The sequence below is a fragment of the Crocodylus siamensis genome, chromosome 4, assembly GCF_052110815.1.
Source record: "Crocodylus siamensis isolate JL-2025a chromosome 4, ASM5211081v1, whole genome shotgun sequence".
NCBI lineage: Eukaryota > Metazoa > Chordata > Crocodylia > Crocodylidae > Crocodylus > Crocodylus siamensis.
In genome coordinates this window covers 94,297,471-94,323,032 of record NC_143398.1, presented here as the reverse complement: position 1 = coordinate 94,323,032, position 25,562 = coordinate 94,297,471, and the positions used below count along the sequence as shown (strand labels likewise).

The 25,562-nt window shown below is 42.9% G+C and overlaps 1 protein-coding gene across 2 annotated transcripts in view; it reads left to right on the top strand.

Annotated features, from left to right (window-relative positions):
* Positions 1–20,919, top strand: part of EP300 (EP300 lysine acetyltransferase) — a 105,551-nt gene extending 84,632 nt beyond the window's left edge. For both annotated transcript variants that reach the window (XM_090042958.1, XM_090042957.1), the window contains exons 21-31: positions 1,653–1,709; positions 2,695–2,772; positions 3,915–3,982; positions 5,544–5,694; positions 5,868–6,014; positions 6,469–6,582; positions 8,315–8,480; positions 9,199–9,363; positions 13,889–14,050; positions 15,836–16,117; positions 17,553–20,919. In XM_090042958.1, coding sequence (XP_089899084.1) covers positions 1,653–1,709; positions 2,695–2,772; positions 3,915–3,982; positions 5,544–5,694; positions 5,868–6,014; positions 6,469–6,582; positions 8,315–8,480; positions 9,199–9,363; positions 13,889–14,050; positions 15,836–16,117; positions 17,553–19,799 — 3,637 coding nt within the window. In that variant the 3' untranslated portion in view covers positions 19,800–20,919. The remainder of the gene's footprint in view (positions 1–1,652; positions 1,710–2,694; positions 2,773–3,914; positions 3,983–5,543; positions 5,695–5,867; positions 6,015–6,468; positions 6,583–8,314; positions 8,481–9,198; positions 9,364–13,888; positions 14,051–15,835; positions 16,118–17,552) is intronic.
* The last annotated feature ends 4,643 nt before the right edge of the window (positions 20,920–25,562 follow it).

The following is a 25,562-nucleotide window of genomic DNA, read 5'->3' as shown; positions in this document are numbered from 1 at the left end:
GCACACACATCTGGGGGGCATGTGCCCCTCATGTCCTCCTGGGGTGCACATAGCAGCAGGAGCCACCCCACCCCACCCCTTCCTCCCACCCGTTGATGAGCCACAGCTTCATCCCATGTCCTGCCTCAGCTGTGCCGTGCCTGCCCCAGCCCTACTGCCTCCCTCACTGCAGGGGCTTCAATTTGTGCCCCCCATGCCCCTTCCCTCACAACAGACTTACCAGCCGGAAACTGTTCTCCAAGCTTCTGAGCTGCGCTCCAGGCCACCTGCATGCTGCGCTGCAGCTGTACGCATGCATGGGACATTTATCAGCCGCATTATCAACCCTATCAGCCAAAATAGGCCAGTTGCCGATAATGTCAATTTTTCTGTATATCGGTGCTGGTACAATATAGGACCAATGTATCGGTGCACCTTTATTTTAGAGCCTTTTTGTGAGTTAGTGAATTTTTGGCTTGTTTCACCATTCTAACAGTTCAATTTTCTAGGTTAACTCCACAAATAAAGCTTACTGGGCCCAGGGAGAGGGACCTGTTCCTTCCTTTGACAGTATGTTGGTGGGTTGTTTGGTTTTTTGTTTGTGTTGAGGGTTTTTTTAAGGCATGGTTGGAGCTGTTAAAATACCGTGCAACTTGAAGCGATCAGGAAATTTTGGCATTTTTTTTATAAATGCCATAATAGTTGTGGGTTATGGATGGTTCCATCCTGCCAAACATAGACCCAGGCATCAAAATGGAGGAATAAGAAGGATGCATATTACCATAGATTAAACCCCTATTCATGTTGCAGTTTCTGTGAATGTTTTGACAATTGTTTATAACCTCCAAATTATACAGCTCTATTTTAATATAGATTAGAAAGAAGGGGTCAGGCCTATTCAAAGCTATTTTCTGTGTAGTTCTTTGGACCATTTTGAGCATGTAATGTGGATGGTATCTTCAGCCTGTGCCTGGGGTCATTAATAAAAGAATTAGGGGTTGGGAGGGATTTTCCTGTTAAGAAGTAAGAGTGGAGCTTTTAAATGAAAGTGATGTAGTAAGGGATCAAGGCGAGTCTGCAGAAGGAAGCAAGGTTTTGCTATGAAAATGTTATTGTAGAAGGAAGTCTAGCACTTCATTGGACAAAGGGTCTGAGTATTCCAGGTTATCTTAAAAACAGGGTCCCCACAAAGCAGGATATTTTGTGACATTTTTCCATTTCTCCTTTTATAATCTCCCACAGTGCAAGAACATGTTTTGTAAAATTTGTCCAAGATTAATTTTTATTTTTTAAAAATGAAGTCCAAAACCAATGAACCAACCTCTGATAACCATAAACTGTTCTGGGATGTATATTTTGAGCTGTTGATGCACTTAAGTGATCAAAACTTACGGTATTCCCCAATAACCTGCAAGGATTCACCCGATTGTGGTTCATGTGGTTTAACAAGGAAAAGAACAAACCTCATATAAGTTTTTCTGTTGAAGGTAGAGGGCATGTCAAAATGAGTATATACATTGTTTACCCTTCCTGTTATAAAATCCTACTCCCTTTCACACATTGTTCTAACTACAGTGCATGTCTGGGTGTAATGGGGGCCGCAAAAGAATATAGCATACTGTGATTATTTTTTCTTGTGTTACAATTAAGTTTTATTACCTATTTCTCCTTAGTACAATAAACAAAGAGCAATTTTCTAAGAGGAAAAATGACACACTGGACCCTGAACTGTAAGTAACACTTGGGCAATTCATGTTAATTTTTAAAATCACTTTATTTCTCTCTTAACCCTCCCCCCCCTTGAAAAAGCATGACATTCAGCACCAGCTGTTACTTTCTCACTCTCTTTTGAAAGCTTAACTTGACTTTGTCATTTGGCCATCTAGGCTTGTCATTAAAGTAGCAAGCATTGCATTTTGTCCTAAGACCCTGAATCATTACAGGAAAGGGAATCATGAGGTTTATGGGCTACTGTAGTTGAGTCTTTTTTTTCATTCTGAGCTTGATCAGACAAATGCATGCAGATAGCTGTGCTGCTTGAAGCCCTTTGTTCTGCTGAAGTGCACAGAGTTCAAAATTGACTTGGATTGTTCTGCTGCATCATTTTTGCTGCTGTTGGTTCCTGTAATCATTCTGTTTTGCAGGCAGCTGTGCTTGAAAGACAGACTATGGTAAATGTTATGGTGTTGACTGACTCTTCTTCACTGCTTGCTGGGGGAGCAGAATGGTAGCCTATCAGTAAAGCTTTCTAGGTATTGGAACCAGTGCCTGGTCAAATAAGTGCTTTCCCCCTATACTCCTCAGTCCTTTGGATCACCATTTAGCTCCTTTCCCATGTCACCAAGTGCTTATCTCAAATTGAAGCTGCTAAAACAGTGCCTTCCATCATAATGAATGAACAAAAAGAGCCCATATCCACACTGGGATCTGTCTCTACTGCTTTGCAGTTTGCCAAGGGCTGTGAGAAGGAAAGAATAGTAACATGGTTCATAAATGTACCTCTTCCATCATTATAGAGCAATGAAACCTTAAAGAATGGACTCCTAAGGAAGGGACAGAGTCCTTGTCTCCCTTCCTTATTTTGTATTAGAGAAGAGACAATTGTAAATTTCATAGTGTGTGTGCACATATGCGTGTATTATTGAAATATTGGCTTAAATAATGATAATGTAATTACTGACTATGTATTCTCTCTACCTGGCTTCTGAATTACAGGTTTGTTGAATGTATAGAGTGTGGGAGAAAAATGCACCAGATCTGTGTCCTTCATAATGAGATAATCTGGCCTTCTGGGTGAGTTTCCTACTTCTTTTCTGATGCTTGATTGCTCTTTTGGTGTGTATGTACACCCTTTTGGAGGTATTATATTTGAACAGATCTGAAACCATATGGCTAATAAATTTATTGAAGGGGAAAATTTTCAGCAGTAATTTCAGCCCATGGATATTCAGTATATTTCAAGTAAATTTAAATGTTTAATCACATCTTGATTATGATCTCCTGTATCTTACCATCACTGCTTTTCAAGATACCTGTATTTAAGGCAGCACCTTTATTCTGTATCCTACCATATTTGAGAGAGGTTATAGTTGTCTGTGGCAAGTGCTGATCCCAGTTGCCAAATCTGTTGCTTTATCTTCAGCTTTTCAGACCTTGTTGGGATTGTGTTCAGTTGAACTGACATATTTGGTTTCTTCTTGATCACAGTTTGTCAGATTACCTCCTAAAAGGTCAAGATTAAAAACTCTCATTTTTATCTGGTTAAATCTATCTTAGTAGTTACAAGAAAATACAAGAAGCTTTAGTAAACTTTTGATTGTACAGATATTTTTTTGCCATTATAATAGCATTAATATAAGTAAATGATTACTAGAATTGTGACATCACAAACTTTTTCTTCAGAGTTTTAAAGTATTCTCTGCTCGGCTTGTGCAGATTTAGGATTTGCAGTTTGTTATCAACATTTCTTTTGTAAAGGGTGAATGACCCTTAGCTATGTGAGACATCCTGATGATGCCTCTTCAACATTTTCTGTATACTAGAACACAAAGCTAATACATCGGATCAGCCTGTTGGTGGTGAGAGCCAGGATACTCGATTAAACACAATGGTAGAACGTGAGGCTTCGGAGGAATAGGAAGCCTGTACAATGTGGCCAGGAGTGTAGTGTTCTATTCAGTTGATCGCCTTCTGGTCATTCATATGGCAGTATGCTGTGTGTTTCCCACTGGAAGATTTAATACCCTTCCCTTCTACTTGTCTTTTTAGTTTTACTCCAGATTTTTGAGTTGTAGACACTTCTCAGACCTACATCTGCCTGGTGAAATATTTTATTTTTGGTGTTTCAGATATGGGATTTTTGTGTATTTTAACCTAAGTACTTAGCTTTAGCAGGCTTATATTTTTCACTCCTTTTCCTCATGTTTTCACTTCAGTTTTGTCTGTGATGGCTGCCTAAAGAAAACAGGTCGAACCAGGAAAGAGAACAAATTTTCTGCTAAAAGTAAGTTTGGGGAAGATGGAACTTCTCTCCTGTCCCTCTTATTTTTTTAAGTATTTTCTGCTTTTAGTTAAATAGGCCTGTGTGGTAAACTTGATGTGGGTAGAAGAGTGTCCTAGTATTTAAGAATGACCATATCCACTGGCACTTCATGTGTTCTTAACTTGCTAAATGTGTTTGTTCAAAGGACTGTACTTAAAGACCAGTATTAGAAAATAACCACTGTGATTTGCTGTCTAATCTAAATTAGTAACCACCTTCCAAGTCCCTAGTATAGCTAATACTTTGGGTAGGTTAGCAGAGAAGACAAAGGTTAGGTGGACCATAAACAGATCTCTCCTCTTGAGGTGGCTCCTTCTGTTCAGGATCCACCTGGGGTTGAAGGTTATGGTTTGGAAACATCTACTGTTGGCCTGTAGACAGAAGGAAGATTGTGTAAGCTTTTTAAACTTTTATCTTCCACTCAGAATTAAATCGTTTTTATTAAAGTTCAAACTAAATGGCTGCATTTTGTTTGGCTCATTTTGTAAAAGCAGCCCATATAAAAGACTGGGTAAACCTGTAGGAGGTGTTAGTTATTGTACAGTATTGAAAGGTCCGTGTTTGTTGTGAGCCCTTCTGACAAGGGGCAAAGAGGAAATCACTTGTATAAATTGCCTTGAAACGTTGGGGGAGGAGGGAACCTTGTTGTTGGCAGCTTAGCTATTCCAGAACCTGTCTCTTCAACTGCTTTCTCATGAAATAGAAACCAAACAACTCTTGAGTACAGTGCTTCAAGTTACAACATCTGTATGCTTTCTCCATAATCCAGGCTTCCTGGATTCACTGAGAACATTCATTGTGAGAATGCAGGGGCTGCTTACAATTTTATTCAACTAACCGGGGTTTCCAGCCACTTGCATGCAAATGTTACTCATAACAGCATCCTGTGGCCAGGATTTGTTGGAAGGTGCCAAAATGCAAAAATTGAAGGAGCTGGAGGTGATACATAAGAAACTGTAAATAGTGGTATGAGAATGAGATGAAGGGCTTCTTTGTGCTAGGACTCTTAAACTGCCTTTTGGAGTCAGGCATTCCTTCATACCTGGATGCTAGCACTTCTTTTGTCTGGGTTTTATTTGAAAGGAGAGGTGGATATAAGTGTAATAATGCATTTAGTAGGGGTTGGTTGAAGTGGATGATTTTATTTATTTATTGTTTTGGTCTTCAGAAAAATGGAAGTGTTGATATTACTGGCTAGGTTTGGGCAGTGTATGCAGAGTTAGGCCTCCACATGCAGCATTTCAAATTCTTAGCTAATTCTCTTCAAGAGAAGACTTAATAGTGGTAGGCCTCTGCAGTAAACATACAGGGACCAGAATAAAATGCATGCTAATTTCCACTTTGATTTGAATTGTGTTTTAAACCACAGGTATGTCTAGAGGTGAAAAGCAAATGTACTATTTCACTTGAACTAAACCCATTTAATCTCATGTGGCATAGCACATTGAAAGCTACTTCAGTTAATACAGGTATAGAGAGATGAACTTTTTAGTCATGTATATATTGAATTTTATTTTTGTAGGGTTACCAGCTACAAGACTTGGTACCTTCTTGGAAAACAGAGTCAATGACTTCCTGAGAAGACAGAATCACCCTGAGGCAGGAGAGGTCACAGTTAGGGTGGTTCATGCCTCTGACAAAACTGTAGAAGTAAAACCAGGAATGAAAGCAAGGTACATCCCTTTAAGACTTGTTGTCTTCCTTCAGCACTGACTCAAAAGATGGGTGCTTGAGCTTCCTACCTCTGCAGATACAGAAGCTGCAAATACTTGTTTTCTATTCAGATCATGATGGAATATATTTATTGTGTCGTTCTCCCCACCCCCCCAATTTATTAAATCTGCAGGTTTGTAGACAGTGGAGAGATGGCAGAGTCCTTCCCTTATCGCACAAAAGCTCTATTTGCCTTTGAAGAGATTGATGGTGTAGACTTGTGCTTCTTCGGCATGCATGTACAGGAGTATGGCTCAGATTGCCCTCCGCCCAATCAGAGGTAAGAATCTACGTGATGCTCTGGTCAAGGGGTAGCTAAATTTTATTTTATCCAGAAGTCTTGGTTGGGTGATCCACCTGAAGTCCTGAATTTTTAAGATTTGAATACAACTTAATTTTTGTCACTTATACTAGAATATCTCAATATAAAGCAGTTACTGTAGTGGGAATATTACAGTAAAAAGAGAGGATAGTTGAGGAGTAGAATGTATGTCTGGTGGTGGCATCTCAGCCAAAGGAAGAAGGTGAATTTGAGGGTCAACTTTTTAAAGGTAGATGATTCCAGAAACGGATGAGGCGACAAGGCCAAACAAAAATGCAAGTTCATGGAGGCCTCTGAAGGTAGTGACTTGAATTGGGTATTTCGGGGTTAGACTACAGTGGATGATGTGTAAATGCTGTGGAACCTCCAGCCATCTATTCTGTGTTGTCATGCATTTTTCTCCTTTGTCTAGGCGAGTGTATATATCTTACCTCGATAGTGTTCATTTCTTCCGCCCTAAATGCTTGAGGACTGCAGTCTATCATGAAATACTAATTGGATACTTAGAATATGTCAAGAAATTAGGGTAAGTTTATGACTTTTTCTTATTGTACAGCACCCAGTTGTATACCTGTACCTCATTGGGTAGATAAAATGATGTGGTTACTGTCCTGAATCACATACCTGTCCAGTTTCAGTGAGGATGAAAGGAAAATATCCATGGCATGGGTTTTGAGGGAAGAAAGAAAATCAGTGACTGCAGTAGGATTGCAGATTTCTCAACAGAGGCTTGAATGTCAGTTAGTTATATTCTGTCTAATAAAGTATATAGAATATGACTTGAACATATTTTAATCAATTTTGAATTAGAGGAAAGTAACTTGAATATCTGGACCATAAGACTTTGCTGTCTGACAGATACTGTCATTAATTCAGCCTTTGCAATATTCTGCTCTCTGTCGAGTAACATTTTTGGGCTAGTGAGTAAAGTATTCTTATCTTTCTTCATCATTTACTTGTCTGTTAATTCTCTCTGGACTAGTCAGTTTTTGTGGTAGCATTTTTTCTTAGGTAACATCTTTACAGAGCTGGCAGTTGAAATAATAACATCCTGCCAAAAGAAGTTAGAGGGAAATGAGAAGAAACAGAGCATATAAAATCCTGAGGTTTCACTCGGATGGAAACTTAAGTCATTGAAGGACTTTTGCAGCAAGTGAGTTGCTGAAGCCAAGAATGAGAGACGTGGCCATGTGGAGCACATGGAAGCCAGGATGTAGGATGTAAAAGGCCATGCCTCTGTGGTTAAGGTAGCAACAAGAGAACAGCAGCATCCTTAGGACTTGTGATCCAGGTCCTATATATCCACCCTTCTGGGTGGTGTCTGGTGCCTGTTTTGAGAGGACCAACGTTCAGGCATTTTAATAACTTCTAACTGTTTTCCTGAAAGTATGGGATAACTCCTGGCTTAACTTTTACAGAGAGAGGGTGTGAGCTTGCTTTCAGTTGGGCAGAAAAATTTACTTGCCTGTAATTTGACTTCTGAGTATATAGTCGTCTTTCCTGCTTTTGGAGGTTGTGTTTGTGTGTTTTGTTTTGTTTTGTTTTTCCAAATGACAGGTAGGAAGGAACTTGGGTAAATTGGACTTTGTGGATTTAGGGCCATTCAGTTACTATTTTAGATGGTGTTAGGCTTTGTGCTACTGGAATACATGCCAGCAGCATGCATCTACAGGGACAATATACACCAAGAATGAGCAGAGGTATAATCTTCCTTTAATTGACCTTGAAGGCAGGAGAGGTATCTAGTAGAATAGTGTAGTAAATGACAGGAAACAAAGTAATTGGACAGTTATGTGCTGGTAAATGGCTTATTTGTCTTTAAATCCTTGGCTTTTAATGTTGAAATATTGTCTGAAGTCTCCACTCCTTTGCTCTGAGAATGTACAGTTCTCTTCTAATTGTAATTCAGTTCTCTTCCAATGGTGGCTGACAGTTGCAAACAAATGTTAAGCTTCAGTAACTTTTACCTTGAGGTTTGCAGGTGAAGCATGTTTTCCATAGTTATTCTGTGCAACACAGCTGTGCATCTTATTAATGAAAAGAGGTCTCCATATTGCATGCCCATACCAACCAGGGCATAGTTCAGTTGTTACTGGTGCCCATTGCTTGTATGTACCAGCAGCTCTGCGGTAGATATCTGGAAGACTTGTTGTCCATCTTGTAACATGAGTCAGCTTCTGTGCTGGCTCCATCTTGTGGCTGAAGGGCCAATGATCATCAGCACCCTGATAACCTGTCTTTTTTTTTTACAATGGTAGATATACTACTGGACATATCTGGGCCTGCCCACCAAGTGAAGGAGATGACTACATATTCCATTGCCATCCACCTGATCAGAAGATACCTAAGCCCAAGCGACTGCAGGAGTGGTACAAAAAAATGCTGGACAAATCAGTGTCTGAGCGTATCGTCCATGATTACAAGGTTAGTGCAACATACAAATTAACTGGATTCTGACTTCATGACATGTCTGTCTTTGTTCTCTTCCTACTCCTTGCTCTTCGATAAGTGGGATTTTTCTTAAATTTCTAACATATTAACCTTGTTTCTGATCTAGATTGAGCACTAACAGCAACATGTACATTCTATTTAAACTACACAGCTTTTGAAAACATAGCAAGACTTCAGTTATATCATGCCTTCCTTTCCTCTTTTTTCAAAATAATAAAAAAGCAAATCTGAAAGTCATGAGAGTGCTGCATAAGAACACTTTAGCTAGACTGTCAGTTTGAAAATTAGAGAATCTTTTGGGATTAAAATAAAATTATCAGGCATGTTTGGTGGTCTGATGCATTTGCAAAGACCTGAAGCCTGCAGCATTGTCCAGAACACAAATTAAGAGGCCTAGGAAGTATAGTGATGGCACTGTTGTATCAAAGAAATGTGCAGCTTACAGCAAGTGGCAGGCTACAATCTATTGAATTAAGGGATTTGTATCTTTGTAGACTAAATATTTGAAGCATCATCCCAAATTGAGGCACTTGTACATAACCAACACAACTTTAAATCCATCCTTGGGCTGTGCCTTAGTAGATTGAGGTGTATTGTTTAGGGGTTTTTTGGGTGCTGCACAGAGAAGCAAGTGCATTGGTTAACTTGCTTTGTGATAACCATAACATAATATATCTGATCTGTTTTATAGGATATCTTCAAGCAGGCAACAGAAGATCGTCTAACAAGTGCAAAAGAGCTGCCTTACTTTGAAGGGGACTTCTGGCCCAATGTTCTAGAGGAGAGTATTAAGGAACTAGAACAAGAGGAGGAAGAGCGAAAGAGAGAAGAGAACACTAGTAATGAGAGCACAGATGTAAGGAAACTTTCTACACAACTCTTGGGTTTTTTTCCCGTAATCTGTCTCAAGTTTTCACCTAATTTCCTTCTGTGCTTGGTGTACTACTAGAGTTAACTTGTATTTGTGGCACTGATGTTTAATTTTACATTTCTAATGTGATTCAGTTCTCACTTTTACTCAGTAGCTGTTATTCCTCCCCCACCCCTTGAGTTTCCTTACTTGCAGATTGAATTCTTTCTTTCATTCTGCTTGCCTGAAACTCCATGGCTGGAGCCTCAGAAACGATTCTCAGACAGTTAATTTTTAAATTCAGATATCTATGTAATGGCAATGGATTTCACTGGGTTTTTTATTAATTGCTGTGTGAGAGTTGTACTGGAGCCTGTGGACTATCAAATTATAGTTGGGAATCTGTTCTAGTTCTCTTTCATGATTCTTATCTGAAAGTTGAAAACTTCTGGCTAAATAGGCTACGCTTGTCAGGCTGTTGGGTTGGCCATCTAAGACCTACTCAGGAGTACCCAAGAAGTCTGGAGCCTTATTTCAAGAACTGTCTGGGTTTGGGGTTGTTAGTTTTAACATTATGATTTAATAGTATATAAAAAAAAAAAAAAAAAAAGTTACTGTATTTTCTTGAATATAAGATGACCTCTCAATAATTTGATTCTGTACCTGAAAACCTATAAATGTTATAATTTTCCAGGTATAGAATCTAATTTATTGGAAATGTGCCTTGAATTTGTCTCCTTCCCACTGCTACAGCAGGGAAAATAAATTTTGGGGTCTGGTAGCCCTCTGCCTACCCACATCATCTTCCTCTGCAGCCCCTTCCTCTCCCCCCCCTCTTTTATTGTCAGATACCTGCTCTCCGTGGGCACAAAGAAGTGAGGAGCAACTTTGACACTGCTGTCTTGAAATTAATGTACCTGTAGTAATTTGCATATAGTGCCAATAGACTTAGTTAATCCAGAAGTGATGCATGTTACCTTTTTTTGAAACTGCTACAAGTTTTAGCACAGGTACTCCATAAACATTCTTTTAAGCAGTACTTTTGTACCTACTTATATATAGTACAAACTATACATGATATTAGTCCAAAGCCAAAAGGCTTATCATTTCTCATATAGTTCATTGGGCTGAGCCCCAGCAGAGTCAGCACGGTTTCAAACCATGGTGACCCCACAGCTCCACACTGCCCAGTCTGTCTGTATATACTCCAGATATAAACACAACCCCCCATCCCACCAAATCCATGTGCTAATTAGCCTCCCCATGACTGACTGGAACCAGGTGTTCTTGTCATGAGTCCTGTGGTCCTCCAAACCGGCCAGCCTGGTCCAGTTTCACCTCATAGAGGGCAGGGCAGATCATATGCAACAGGCTGAGAGATGGGATAACAGGGATTCTGAATGAACTGTTTAGGGCCCCCATTTGGTGATGTTTGCCAGCCATTTAGGGCTGGTGAAGGAATGAGAATCATTGGGAATGAGAAAAAGGCAGCCTACCTGTGGGAGTGAAGAGGAAATGTATGCAGTGTAGTGGCTCGCCATCAAAAGGAGTTGGCGCTGAGGGAGACTGCTCAATGGGCACTACTGTATAACTTAAACAGATGGGCTGTGCTAACCTATCCTAGTGGTAGGTTCCCATCAGCCTGTTTGCCCAGTGTGGGCCATTTGTTTTATAGTCATCCTCAGTGTTAGCTGCATTTAATCAGCTTCATAGTTGGTTTTTATTGCATGCTGCTTTGGGCAACAGTTTAATGAGGCCTCCCTGTATGCAAATGTAAGACTAGGGGTTTTAGGCCCCTCCCCCTGCTGAAGTAGGAGGATGGACAATCTTGTCTTATATTTGTGTAAATACGGTATTTAGAGTGCTAACTAAATAAGGAGTAGAACAAATAATGAGTTAAGATCCAGCTGAAATCAACATGTTTGCATCCGTATCGATTTGGAATTCAAATATTCTGTTGTTTGGGTCATTTAACTGACGAAACAAATAGCCTTACACCTTAAGAGAGAATCTAAGGAGGTGTCTGTCTGCTTGTAAGCCTTAACAAAACAGCTTTACTAAGGTCAGTTAGTCAGAACTTGAAGCTGGTTAAACATTTTGATACTGAAATTAAATCGTCTGTTGCTTTGAACCACAACCTCAAATTGTATAAAAGCTGCTGCTTCAGATTTCAGTTCCTAGGAGGTGGCTCACCATTTTTCTTTTCAAACATCAAAAAGATGACAATACAGACCTTAACAGAATGCTGATAAACAGCACTTTGCCAGCTCTGGTTTAGCATAATGTGTAGATACTGACTTTTAAAGGTGTTTGAGGCTCTAACTAGAGCACATACTTTAATCAGGATTTTTGAGAATGTTTAGAGCTATTTGAACTTGGGGAAAATGTATTACTTTTTCTGCATGTACACATGACCATGAGAAAAAAATTTTACAAATGCACTTTCACACCCTAGAATTAAAGAATAAAAAGGTTGGAATGTCTTGTAGCATTAAAGAAAAATAACAAAAAAGTGAAGATACTTACGATGAAGATACTTATTCATGAATGCACCAGCTCTGTCTTCTGTGCTCTTTTGAAACAGGAGTGGGAACTGCATTTAGGGAGCCATGATGCTGATCGAGCACTACTTACTAGAAAGCTTGTGTAGGTGCTGGAGAGAAACTGGGTGTAAAGGCTGATACAGCTTTTCCCTTGAGGTCATGACTTCCTCTCCTAGAAGTGATCAGTCTTTGTTCTAAAACTTGCTTTCCATCCAATGATTCATTGACTGTTAGAAAACCATGCTTTTCATCATTACCCATCCATACTTCATATGATTTTCAGTTTTTACTTAGTCTTGCTTTCAAGGCCTTTAGACAAATTGGATGTGAGGTCATGCAGCTCTGTCCGCACTTAAATTTTCTTTTGGCAGCCATATATCAAATATGGTAGCATATTTAAGAAGCCCCATGTAAACCGGCAGTTCTAAACAAAGTTGCTCTTTGCATGCCTGACACGCCCAAAGATATTAAATACACAAGAGAATACTTCCGAGGCTGTTGATCTGGCCTCTTCTAAGGGAAAAGATGTACAGGAAGCTTGATACAGAATGCTGTTAAAAACAACTATTTGAAAAGGCCTCGGTGTTTAGCAGAGTTACAAACAGATTTAAAAATCTTAACCAAAGTCACCATCCTTCATGGCTCCTTGCAACCTAACAAATACTGTTACTAATTTTCATGAACTTCACTGGTAATAACTACCCTGTCTTTTTTGAATAGTTGCTCTGCCAGTAACTAGATTGCTGCTTCTACTACACTACTTTTGTCCCATAACAGCTTTTTAAACACCTTTTTAACCCTTAGTCCACAGCCCTCCTCTGTCCTTCCAGGCAGACTGATTGTATTTCCTCTGATATTTATCTCAGACCGTGTCTGCCCCCCTCTTTTTTTTTTTTCCTTAGACTTGAGGAAAGGTACTTGATGCCCAAAAAGCTTGTCCAACAGCTCTCCCAACTATACCGTTGGTCCAATAAAAGATATAACAGAAAATCCTTGCTCCTCATGTTTCCTGAACTGTTACAGTGACAACTCTCCAACCCTACTAAATAATCTTTATCATCCAGGAACCATGTGTTAGAACAAACAGCTTCTTTTGTTGGAAGATTTGCTCTTGACAGAAAAAGCTTATTTAGAGCTTATCAGTATAATAAAAGTGTTCACATAAAGTCTGTTCCTATATGTGAGCTCTCAAAAAACCACAAAAGGCATCTACATCATGAACCCCCCAGGAACCATTGTTCTCATTAGTGAGCTATGGTCAGACTAGTCTAGAAATGGGAGGAAAAACCTGTTTTTAGTTGACATTGATTGTCACTTCTCTGTCCCACTTCCAGCCAAGATCAAAGTGGGAGTGGAAACCAATCTCTGAAATGGAAATGTTAGTAGAACTTTTCTGGACATAAAGGTCCCATCTTCTTAAGCTCCTATTTGACACTGTCTAAAGAAATGAACAAAAAAAAGGGCGGGGTAAGGGCTGTGACACGAAGAGAGTAACAAGAGTAGGAAAAACCTACCAAGTCATCTCATCTGTCTCCTTTATCTTCAGACTTCTGGATAATGCGAGATCATTTGTGCTCTTTAGTGACTTATCAGTTTTAAATAGCTCAGCAGTGGTCCATCTGCCATGCCCTTTCAGGATTCTTCCAGCTGAATAAGAGTTCATTGGAGAATATTTTGATCAGTATCTTTTTTTGGATCTTCAGTCAAACCCACATATCATCCACTGAGCATTTACACTCCTTGGTGCTTTTACATGGTTTTGTTGCTAGTGAGTAATTCAATTATATTTTCTGTTCTAAAGGAATTGGTAAGTTTTTCTTTTTTAAAAGCAAGTTATTCTGAAATGTTTCTATATATAGTGCTGGAATGACAAAGTATCAAAATAATAAAATGTTATGCTGATTTACTGTGTCTTTTAAATAGTCAGGGATCTCATGTACCTTTTATTTTGCACATTGAAAGTTACTGATTCCTCCTTGCTCCGACAGGTGAGCAAGGGAGACAGCAAAAATGCCAAAAAGAAGAACAATAAGAAGACAAGTAAAAATAAGAGCAGCTTGAGTCGGGGCAATAAGAAAAAGCCTGGCATGCCCAATGTCTCCAATGATCTTTCACAGAAGCTGTATGCCACTATGGAGAAGCACAAGGAGGTAAAATCTGATGGAATAAGAAATGTTTTAATGGCCGAGTACTCAAAGCTTGCTTATAGGCTTAACACAAGATTATATTTGCAGCTGGAATACCTGTCCAGACAGTCCCCTTCTCCAGTGTTGGTGCACCAGGCTGGTGTGGCAATGAAGCATGGGTTAATTTTCCATCAGCAGTATGGGACTATTCATCACTGCTGTGCTGTGCTGTGCTGTGCTGTGCTGTGCTGTGCTGTGCTGTGCTGTGCAAAGAACTTTTATGAAAATAAAGTATTTGTCCTGCCACAGAGTCTAGTGCAGGGGCCAGCACCATCTCTGGGCAAAGTGCCGAAAACACCCCCAACCTGAACATATGAGATGTTGGCATGGCAGGGGCAGATGGCATGAGAGCTGAGAAGGGCCTGATCCTTATTGTGGCAGTGCAGTACAGCTCCTTCAGTGCTGTCTGCCCCAAGGTGCACATGCCAAGCAAAATGCCTTCACATGCCATGCTCTGGCACCTGTGCCAGGAGTTACCTATTAGGGCTGTGCAAAGCTTCAGGTGGTGATTTTGATTTGGTGGCCAAATCTCCAAATCCAGATCAAATCGGGACCAATTAAAAGGTCCAAATTGATTCAAAGCTTTCTGAATCTTCAGCAGAGGTTCAGAGAACTTTTAATTTGGGCAGTCCCCGGTGGCTGCAGCAGGGAGCTGCAGCCACTCAGAGCTGGTAAGTACTAGGAGAGAGGACATGGAGGGGGCCCCAGCCTCCCCCAAGCCCCCTCATGGCTTCCCCTGCCTGCCCCAGCTTGGTACTTTAAAAAAAAAAAAAAAAGAAAAGAAAAGCCCCGGTGCTCACCGGGTGCTGTCAGGTGGGGGGGGGTGATCTCCACTGCCCCACGCTGCATGGGGGGCTCTGCACAAGCCCCCTCGAAACCCTGCCTCCCTGGCCCCCCCATGGCTGCACAGCCTTCTAGGGCTCCAGCCCTTTAAGGAGGGGGAAAAAAAAGCAGAGAAAAGTCCCAGGATTTGCTGCTCCTGGTGCAGCCTCAGGGTTTGGGGGCTCCTGCAGAGCCCCCCACATGGCAGGGGGCAGCGGGGATCATCCCCCCCGCCAGCAGGAGCAGCAAGTCCTGGGATTTCTTCAGGGTTGTTTTTTTCTTAAAGAGCTAGAGCTGGCCTGTGTGGGGCACCCATGAGGGGGCTGGGAGGGGGAGGTTCGGGAGCTCATGCATAGCTCCCCACACAGCGTGGGGTAGTGGGGGGCAGCAGGGATTGCCCCCTGCCCAGCAGCACCTGCTGAGCCGGGACCATTTTTTCCCCCCAAGTGCTGGGAGCTGGGGTGGGCAGGACAGCCATTGCCGGGCTGGGAGAGGGGCAGGGGATGGGCCTGGCCTGGCTGATTCAGAGATTCGGCTGCTGCCAAATCTAGTCAGATTTGGCCAAAATCAAATCAAGACAGTGATTTGAATCACCAAATCAAATCACTGTCTCCCAAATCGGCCAAATCCAAAGCAAATACTAGCTGCTTCACACAGGCCTATTGCTATCCCTATTTTGGTGCTCTATGTAATAGGTCTGTATGTCATGTGTCTGAAGAAGCAGAGGGGAGCACCTGCAATGCACTTCAAGGATGGGAAGTGCTTTCCATACCCTTGTGGGCAGCTGTTTTGACCTGCAGCCCCCCTTCTCAACTCATGCAAGCTTCAGCAGTTCTGGAATTGCATACATTGCATAATTAAGGCTGGTGGCTGAAGCCTTCTGGCCAGTGGCTGATTAACTTCTGTGTTGGTCTCTCTTTTTTTCAGGTCTTCTTTGTGATCCGTCTCATTGCTGGCCCTGCAGCCAATTCCCTGCCTCCTATTGTTGAGCCTGATCCACTCATTCCATGTGACTTAATGGATGGGCGTGATGCCTTCCTCACCCTTGCTAGGGACAAGCACCTGGAGTTCTCTTCACTCCGAAGGGCTCAGTGGTCAACCATGTGTATGTTGGTGGAGCTGCATACCCAGAGTCAAGATCGTTTTGTTTACACCTGCAACGAGTGCAAGCATCATGTGGAGACCAGATGGCACTGCACTGTCTGTGAGGTATGCCCCGTAAGATATTGTTTCCCCACTCGCTTTGGGCACTGGAGTAAAAGAGAGCCTCCACCAAAGGTCACTTCTGAACCTAGATTCAATGAGATTTCTTCAAATCTCTGGTAGCTTGGAGTAGAAAGAAGCTTCCTTTCCTTCCTTAAATGTTCAGTGCTCAGTGACATTTATATTTTGCTAGGACTCTTAGCACTGGAAATCCCAGCCTCTCTGATTTAAATCTCAGAACATTTAGGTAGTGAAGTCCCTTTGGAGGGCTGAATCACTTATGATGCTTTTTCCCAAGCAGTTGTTTGGGAAATTTAAGCACTTCCATCCAAAAAGAAGGGTGTCACTTTGTCCTGTTTTCTTGATGAAGTAGGGCTTCTGTCTCTCTCTCTTTTTTTTTTTTTTTTAAAGGCATTTCAGAGTTCAGAAATGTAAAATTGAGGCTTGATAACTGGGGTTCTTCAATAATGACTTGCGTGGAGGTCTCTGTTGCTTTGCATTTCCGCCATGCATAGGAACATGCTGTCAAAGCCATCATCTTGTTTGTTTTAAAAGTTGCTGTCAGGCTTTTTGTTCTTTAAGACATAGATTACAGGCAGGTGGAGGAAATAGATGTAATACTGCTATTCTGCATTCTACTGGAGACTGATAATAGAAAGCATTAAGGAACTTTTAAAGACCATCCCAATCCTGTTTGTCTGAGCATTGTCTGCTAGCTTGAGGAAGTAGTAGCTGTGCTTAGAAGCCACAGCTGCCTCAACCCAAGCCCTTCAATTTCAATCTTTACTACTCCAACATTAAATCAGCTCTGCCCCAGATTCAGCTCTGAGAGCCTGCAAGTAGAATGTGATGCTCCCCCTCCCACGTGCACAAAGTCTAGGTTCTCTTCCACCTAGTGCAGCTTGAAGACTTTTTTCCCCCTAAAAGCAGTGATTACCTTCTGCAAAATTTGAGCCACTCTTCTCCCCCATCTGTTCACCATGTGGCCACATTCTTCTGTTTGCTCCCTTTCCTCTAATCCCTTTTAAAGAGGGGGCAGATGTGCTATTATTTTCTCCTGCCCCTCTTTTGAAAAAGAGCAAGCTGATGACTGGCCACTTGACTTCCCCTCTCCCTTCTCTGTGGGGAAGGAAACTGTGTTTCCATTTGTCCTACTGGTCAGGTGAAATATTTTTACTGCCTACGGGTAAACAGGGTTGTCAAACTGTCTATTTCTGTGTTTATTGCTGCCCTGCCCCCACAGGTTTCACTGCTTAGAATTTGTACTCCACTTCTGTCAGTAGCTGGGCACAGAGGGGCTACTATAAAAGGTTGGATTTCTTTCCAGCAGTTCATCTGGACTAGTTGGGCGTCCCTTGCAGCTGCAGTGATACCATGTGTGTTTGTTGAGCTAGGCTAAATGGACAGCTGCTTAATTTTTCCCAACATTTTGCTTTTTCAGGATTATGACCTGTGCATCACCTGCTATAACACTAAAAACCATGACCACAAGATGGAGAAATTGGGCCTGGGCCTAGATGATGAGAGTAACAACCAGCAGACTGCAACCACCCAGAGCCCTGGTGACTCCCGCCGCCTGAGCATCCAGCGCTGCATTCAGTCCCTGGTCCATGCCTGTCAGTGTCGTAATGCCAACTGCTCACTGCCGTCCTGTCAGAAAATGAAACGGGTTGTCCAGCATACCAAAGGCTGCAAGCGCAAAACCAATGGAGGGTGTCCTATTTGCAAACAGCTCATCGCTCTTTGTTGCTACCATGCAAAGCACTGCCAGGAGAACAAGTGTCCCGTGCCCTTCTGCCTCAACATTAAACACAAGCTCCGTCAACAGCAGCTTCAGCACCGCCTGCAGCAGGCCCAGATGCTCCGAAGGAGGATGGCAAGCATGCAGAGGACTGGCGTGGTAGGTCAGCAGCAAGGATTGCCCTCACCAACACCAGCCACGCCAACAACTCCAACAGGCCAGCAGCCCCCAACACCTCAGACCCCACAGCCTCAGCCACCACCCCAGCCTGCCACGCAGCCCCAGCCTGCACCTCCCAATAACATGCCGCCCTACACTATACCAAGAAATCAGCCTCCTGGTGCGGTGTCCCAGGGCAAAGCAGGTGGCCAGGGAACTCCTCCAACTCCACCACAGACTGCTCAGCCACCAGTTCAAGGTCCTCCTCCAGCTGCAGTGGAAATGGCCATGCAAATCCAGCGGGCAGCAGAAACTCAGCGTCAAATGGCACATGTTCAGATTTTCCAAAGGCCAATTCAGCACCCAATGCCCCAGATGAATCCAATGCCACCCATAGGGATGAGCCCTCCCCAGATGACCAGAGGTCCTGGTGGTCACATAGATCAAGCCATGGGACCAGCAGGCATCCAGCAGCAGCCACCATGGGCCCAGGGAGGATTGCCCCAACCTCAGCAGCTACAGCCAGGAATGCAGAGGCCATCCATGATGTCAGTAGCCCAGGCAGGGCAGCCTATGAACATGGCACCTCAGCCTGGGATGGGCCAGGTACCTGGTACAGCTCCGCCAAAACAAGGATCTCTGCCCCAGGCAGCATTACAAAACTTACTGCGGACTCTCAGGTCTCCCAGCTCCCCTATGCAGCAGCAGCAGGTGCTTAACATCCTTCACTCCAATCCTCAGCTACTGGCTGCATTCATCAAACAGCGGGCAGCTAAGTATGCAGGATCTCAGAACCCACAAGGTATGCCGGGGCAGCCTGGAATGCCGCCCGGACAGCCTGGGCTTCAGCCACAGCAGGCCATGCCAGGGCAGCAGGCAGGGGTGCACCCAAACTCAGCCATGCAGAACATGAACCCCATGCAAGCAGGCGTCCAGAGGCCCACCATGCCGCAGCAACCACAGCAGCAACAGCCTCAGCAAGCCATGGGCGGGATGAACCCTCAGACGCAGCCGATGAACATGAACCATTCGGGGATGAATCCACAATTCCGGGATCTTTTAATGAGACGGCAGATGATCGAGCAGCAGCGCCACCAGCAGCAGCAGCAGCAAGGTGCAGGACCAGGGTTGGGTCCTGGGATGGCCAACCATAATCAGTTTCAGCAGCCCCAGGGAGTTGGGTACCCCCAGCAGCAGCAGCAACAACAGCAGCAACGGATGCAGCATCACATGCAGCAGATGCAGCAAGGAAATATGGGACAAATGAGCCAGCTTCCACAGGCAATGAGTGCGGAGACAGGAGCCAGTTTGCAGCAGGCTTTCCAGCAGAGGCTACTTCAGCAGCAGATGGGGTCTCCAGCTCAGCCCAACCCCATGAGCCCCCAGCAGCACATGCTTCCCAGTCAGGCCCAGTCCCCACACTTACAGGGCCAGCAGATCCCTTCATCACTCACCAATCAAGTGCGTTCTCCGCAGCCTGTACCTTCACCACGACCTCAGTCCCAGCCCCCCCATTCCAGCCCTTCCCCTCGGATGCAACCTCAGCCTTCTCCACACCACGTCTCCCCGCAAACCAGCTCCCCACATCCAGGACTGGTAGCTGCCCAGGGTAACCCCATGGATCAAGGGCACTTTGCCAGCCCGGACCAGAGTGCAATGCTTTCTCAGCTCGCTAGTAATCCAGGCATGGCAGGCCTCCATGGTACAAGCGCCACGGAACTGGGGCTCAGCTCAGATAACTCAGACTTGAATTCAAACCTTTCACAGAGTACACTAGACATACACTAGACACATTGTAGCATTTTGGGAGCAAAAAAAACAAAAACAAAAAAAAAAACCTTATTTTCTCAAGACTTTTTGTACTGAAGACAAATTTTTTTGAATCTTTCTTAGCTAATACAACATTTTTCCCTGGAACACATCCGAACTCCGCAGCAGTAGTTTGTGGTTTTAAAAACAAACCAACAATGAACCTGAGGGACGATAGAATACAAAGAATATATTTTTGTTATGGCTGGAATCATAACCCAGTCCTTTTTTTTTCTTGTTTTTCCTCGCGTGCGTGCGTTGGGGAGGTAAGGGGGAAAGGGTGCTCAATGTTCCCCGTCTCGTGCCTCCCATAGGTTTTATTTTTTTTTAAATTAATGAAAATATGTAATATTGATAGTTATTATTTACTGAGGCAGAAGGTAAACATTTTCCCTATTCTGGTTTTTTCCTCATGTCACTGCAAAAAAGAAAAAACAAAACACAGGAGAGCATTTCCTAAAACCGGAGGACAAAAGGGGTTAATGTTGCTTTAAAAATACATTGCATATATATAAATATATATTAAAAATAAATACCAATTTTTTCCTCTTTGGTTGGAAATATGTCAATTCTTTGGGAAAATGTAAAAATATTAAATAACCCAATCCCCTCCTGAAGTCTACTTTTGTCCTCCAAGAATTTTCTATACAAGAGTCTGAGCTTAAAAAAAAACTTCAAGTATTAATAATTTGTACATGTAGAGAGAAGACAATGTTTTTTGCAAATACACAGGGGCAGCTGCCAAATGGATGTAGTATATATATTGTGGTTTCTGTTTTCTTGAAAGAATTTTTTTCGTTATTTTTACATCTAACAAAAGAAAAAAGAAAAAAGAGGGTAAGAAACAATTCCGAGGGGATGATTTTAACCTGAGAAGTCCCTGGGGTTTCTTCTTTACGCTTGCTTTCTCTCTCCTTCCCTCTCCCACCCTCTTCCACTTTCTGTAAAACTTGAAAATAGAAAGCAAAAAACCCTCAAATGTTGTAAATCATGCAATTAAAATTGATTACTTATAAATATGAACTTTCGATCACTGTATAGACTGTTAAAATTGATTTCTTATTACCTATTGTTAAATAAACTGTGTGAGACAGACACAGCCTGCTCTTTTAATGCTTCCCTTCTCTTTCCCACCTGTTGTGCTTGCGTTAAAAATGATGGCAGCAGATTCTATGCTGCTTTAAACTTTTAGCGAGCAGAATTTGCAGGGTTTTTTTAATGTTCCATGGTGGTTTCCATTTGAACAATGGTAAGAGCATAGAATGGGTAGTAATTTATAATTAGCCTGATAAAATGCATGTTTGGGTGCAAACTGCTTTGATTTTGCTCATTGTGCATAAGTTGCAGAAAGTGTCTCCCAACTTACTCTGGATCCATGCTGGTTAGCTAGATTCCAGTCTGTGCACTTGAACTAAGGTGGTTGCATCTTGAATTCAGAGCACCACACCTTGCTGAGACCAGAATTGCTGTTTAGGTATTAGGAAACTGAAGCATCATATTTTTATTTGGAAAGCCATATATAACTTTTTTGATGCTTTGTGATACTGAACCCTGGCAATTGCTTGAAGCTATGAGGATGGATTGGAAGAACTAATGTCTGAAGCTAGCAGAGGGCAGAAGAGGGGATAGGATGGCCACCTGCAAGTATTTGAACTACCAGGGAGGAAGAGAAATACAGTTTAGGAGCAAAGAAGTATAACCTGGGCTCAGAAGAGCACCAGCTCACCAGGGTTCTGTATAAAAGATGTGCAACCATAAAGTAGTTTCGTTAAGAGAAAATAAGACCCCTCCACCCCCCAGAAATGGCATCATTTACTTAATAAATACTGTTTGTGGTTTCTGAAGCCCAGTTCCTGTGAATCATCCAATGTTATATTCTCCTGAGGGTTTTTTTTGTTTTAGTACCTGATACTTTTAGCAGGTGAGCTTTAAACAGCAAAAAAAAATCCTTCACAACTTGTAAGACCTGGTGGACTTCACTGTTTAATTGCAAAGATTTTGAAAAAAGGGTACTTAGGACTTCCTAACAACATCAATGAGTGGTACAAATTTAGCTGTATAATCTCAGAGCTGCAACTCTCAAACTCTGGAGTTGGGCTCCAAGCACTGTTCAAAGACTTGTTCCCTGCTGCTTATGGAAGTATGAAGGTGACCAGCAGAAAGGTCCCAGAGAAAAATCCTGTAAATGGTTGGTGGCTTTCTTCATTGCACTAGTAAGGTCTAAAAGGTTCTTTGGGGAGGAAATATGATGGTGGTGGTGTTTGGACAAGATGCTACATGTTCAAGGCTTGCATGCTGGTCTTACTGGGAGATGTTAAATCAGAACTCAGGAAGTTCATTCACACTATGTGAGGCTCCCAGTACGAATCAGAGCTCTGTTGGGCTGAAATGGGACATGGGGGTGTTTAGAAGTTTTTCCCCAAAAATGTTCAGTCTTGATGTGTACAGTGAGGCAACATGTGCATAACCTGGGATGGGGTGGGGAGGAGTAAGGACAGAAACCAAGGTCATCAAGAAGGGATCTCATTAGTATATTAATACTATGGATTAATAGCATAGACAAGCACCTGCCGCCTGATAGGAGGAATTGAGTTTGGGTTCACTTTTTTTATTCATCTTACAACTGTTTAGGCAAATGAGAGCAAGAAGCTTGCACAGGTGTCACCAAAGGAGACATTTCCCTGAGCTGTGAGGCCTCTCTTTTCTTTCTTTAACAAATTAAGAACATGGCTTAACCAAGGCATGGTGCTGTAGGAAAGCCATCTTGAAACTATATATGAAACAAAACGTTTTACAGCTTGCTTTGCTTCAAAATAAGTGTCACCAGCACAGACTTGCACTGAAATCAACTAATTGCTCTAACATTGCGAATGAACTAGTTTAGTTATCATAGTTCCTATTGTTGGGTAGATGAGGCTTAACATGATTATAAAATCCTCCTCCTATCTCTGTTTTTGAGCGGGAAGTGGGAAGTCAGTCTTCAGGTCTGCTCTATCTTTATCAGTCCATTGACACTTAAAGGATGCTTCTTTCTTCCATCACTGGCAGCTTGACTGTCATGCCAAGCTCTAGGTGTTCCAGAGTGGTGTCAAATGGAGCTAGCCTAAAAAGTCATGGAAACTCAGTTCCCTGTTTTTGTCCTTTTATCACTTTCATTTGCCCTCTAACCGAGCAGTTGTCACCTTCCACTCCATTTCCAGTAATGCCATTTGGGTAAGCATGCCTGGTTCTTCACTGTTGACAAGACTCTTTTGATAGAGGTAGAAGCCCACCTAGCAGTCCAACTGAAGAGGGATCAGTATGCTGTAAGACAGCTTGGAGAGCTATTTGCACTCCGCTTGGCTTATGGATGGTGGAGCCTTAAACAAGTGTTGACAGACCTGAGATCAGTTCCATGAACGATAATTTGTGTAGTGTGGACCAGGCCTCCAGACATCACCTCACACTGGTTGGGTAGCCTGTTTCTGCATTTCACTTGCCATCAGGACTCGGCCAGAGGGTGGGAAAGCACTGTTTTAACACTGGTTTGCTTTCATGTTCAGGTTCTCAAGCAGGCTTGAATGCTGCTTAAGCAGCCGTGGTGTTTAGTTCATCAGAAGCGTCATGTCACAGAGCAAGGTGTCAAGCATTTAAAAAAAAAAAAAAATCATTAGGCCCTAAACCCTGGACATTCATGAATCTTAAGCCAGATTTTAAAAGATGGTGTTACTTGCCTTGAAGCTCTGGAGTCTTTAAGCTCTGTGTGTTCAAGGTTTTTGCATCAGACACTGGGGCTGCATGCTTACTCAAGGGGGAAAAAAAATGTAATCCTTTGATTCCAGGAGCCAGAACTTCAAAAAAATACTTTCTGGAATGTGATGTTCCTGATTAAAATTGTTCCTAATTCTTGCACTGGAATGCAGAAGTGGATGGACCAGACAGAGGTGCTATCTTTAAAGTGTTAAATATATGTCCCGCAAGTCCAAGTGTTTTAGAATGAATCCAAAGCATCACATATACACAGGAAACCAGCCACACCTCTCTTCTGCTGGCATTCCCCGGTCATGCTGTGATTGGTCGTGGCTGTTCTGCTGCGGAGGATGAGCTACGTAACATCTTTTCCAAAAATCAGGTTGTTCCTGGAAAACCAATTCTATTCTGGTCCAGGCAACTGCTGAGGGATGAGAGGAACATACATCCCCTCTTCTCTCCTCTCTTTGTGGGCTTTGGCCTCTTAGTGTGGTCACAGGCCTTCTGTAACCTCAAGTACTTTTTCACTGTGTTTCTGAGCACCTAAAGCACTAAGGGGTGTGTTTGCATACGGCGTCTTTATGTCAGATGCCATGTGGCCTTCCAGGAAAGCCACATCTCATTGAGTTCCTTTGAGTGGTCTCTTGTAACCCTGGCTTCTATCTCTCCCAGCACACGGGAGTCAACTTATTGCATGCAGACTTTTGTTCAGCACCAGGATTTAGTAAGTGCTTAAACTGTGAAGGTTTTATTTTCTGCACCATTAACTTTTTTCCCCCCTCTTTTTTGGGGGGGATGGGGGAGGTGGCCTTTTAAAAGAAACTCAAGGAAACATTTGTTGCATGAGCAGGAGTAGGAGAGTGAAGTCTAATGAGATGCATTCACTACACTGCCTCTTTCACAGACCCCACACAAGGAACTTGGAGGTCAATTTTAATTTAAAGCAGAGTTAACCAAGCCACATGGGTTTACGCTCCACCATGGGAAAGTCGGGCAGTGTTGCATCTCCCCTTGCTTAAGCTCCCACCACTGCTTCCCTCCCTTGTAGCAATCGGTAGTGCGGGATGCAGTGGCTGAAGCAGAGCGACCCTGCTGGCTGCACATGCCCCTGCTAGGAACATAATGTACACACACACACACACACACATGCAAGCCTGTGCTAGGAACATTGCCTGCATGTATGCTTACATGTGCATGCTAAGAGCCTTTCCCCAAACTTTGGCAAATTCTGCTTTAAACAAAAAAGGCACTCGTGTAGCTGTGGGATTCCAGGACTTAGCATTTTATGAAAAACCAAGGGGAGCTACGGGACTTGCAATGAAATCAGGAGTGACCTCAAAGCTGTGACCTCAGCTTGAAGGTTGTGACAAATGCAGCCCAGAGGTCTGATGATGTCATCTTTGGAAGCCAAGTGTGGAAGTCACATCTTGCTCAGTTGTGAAAAAGCATCTCCCAAAAGAGGTTTAGGGGATTGTTCAGGGATGCCCTTGAAGACAGAAGAAACTCAAGGCAAGCTCAGCCAGGCATGCTCCTTCCCTGAGGGATTGACCTCACAAGGACTGAGCAAATCTGAGTAGTATCGTGCAGTGATCGTCAGATCAAAACTAGGCTGTGGAGGTGCTGGCCTGAGCTGTACTTGGGCATGGGACCAATGCAGCCTCTTCATGCAGGGAGTGCTGGAGTGCAAAACCACTTTTGTGAATTAGATGTAGTTGGCTCCACCCAGGGGGGACATGCAAGTTGGATTCCCTTTGAGCTGTCTAAACACCCTTGCTGTTGTGCAGGGGGCCTGGTGCGGATGTGAATTATACCCCAAGATGCCCAAGGAGGGTGAGCTAACGCGAGAGGCCAGCTGTTGCATTTTGCCATCACTAGCTATTTTTGCTGCTTTGACTGAACCAGAGATCGCACCGCCTGGTTGTAGAGCATGGGGGGATGTGAGATCAGCTGAAGGCAAAGGAAGTAGGAAGCTGACATGGAGGGGAAATCCAGACCTCAAAGGACATGAGCTGC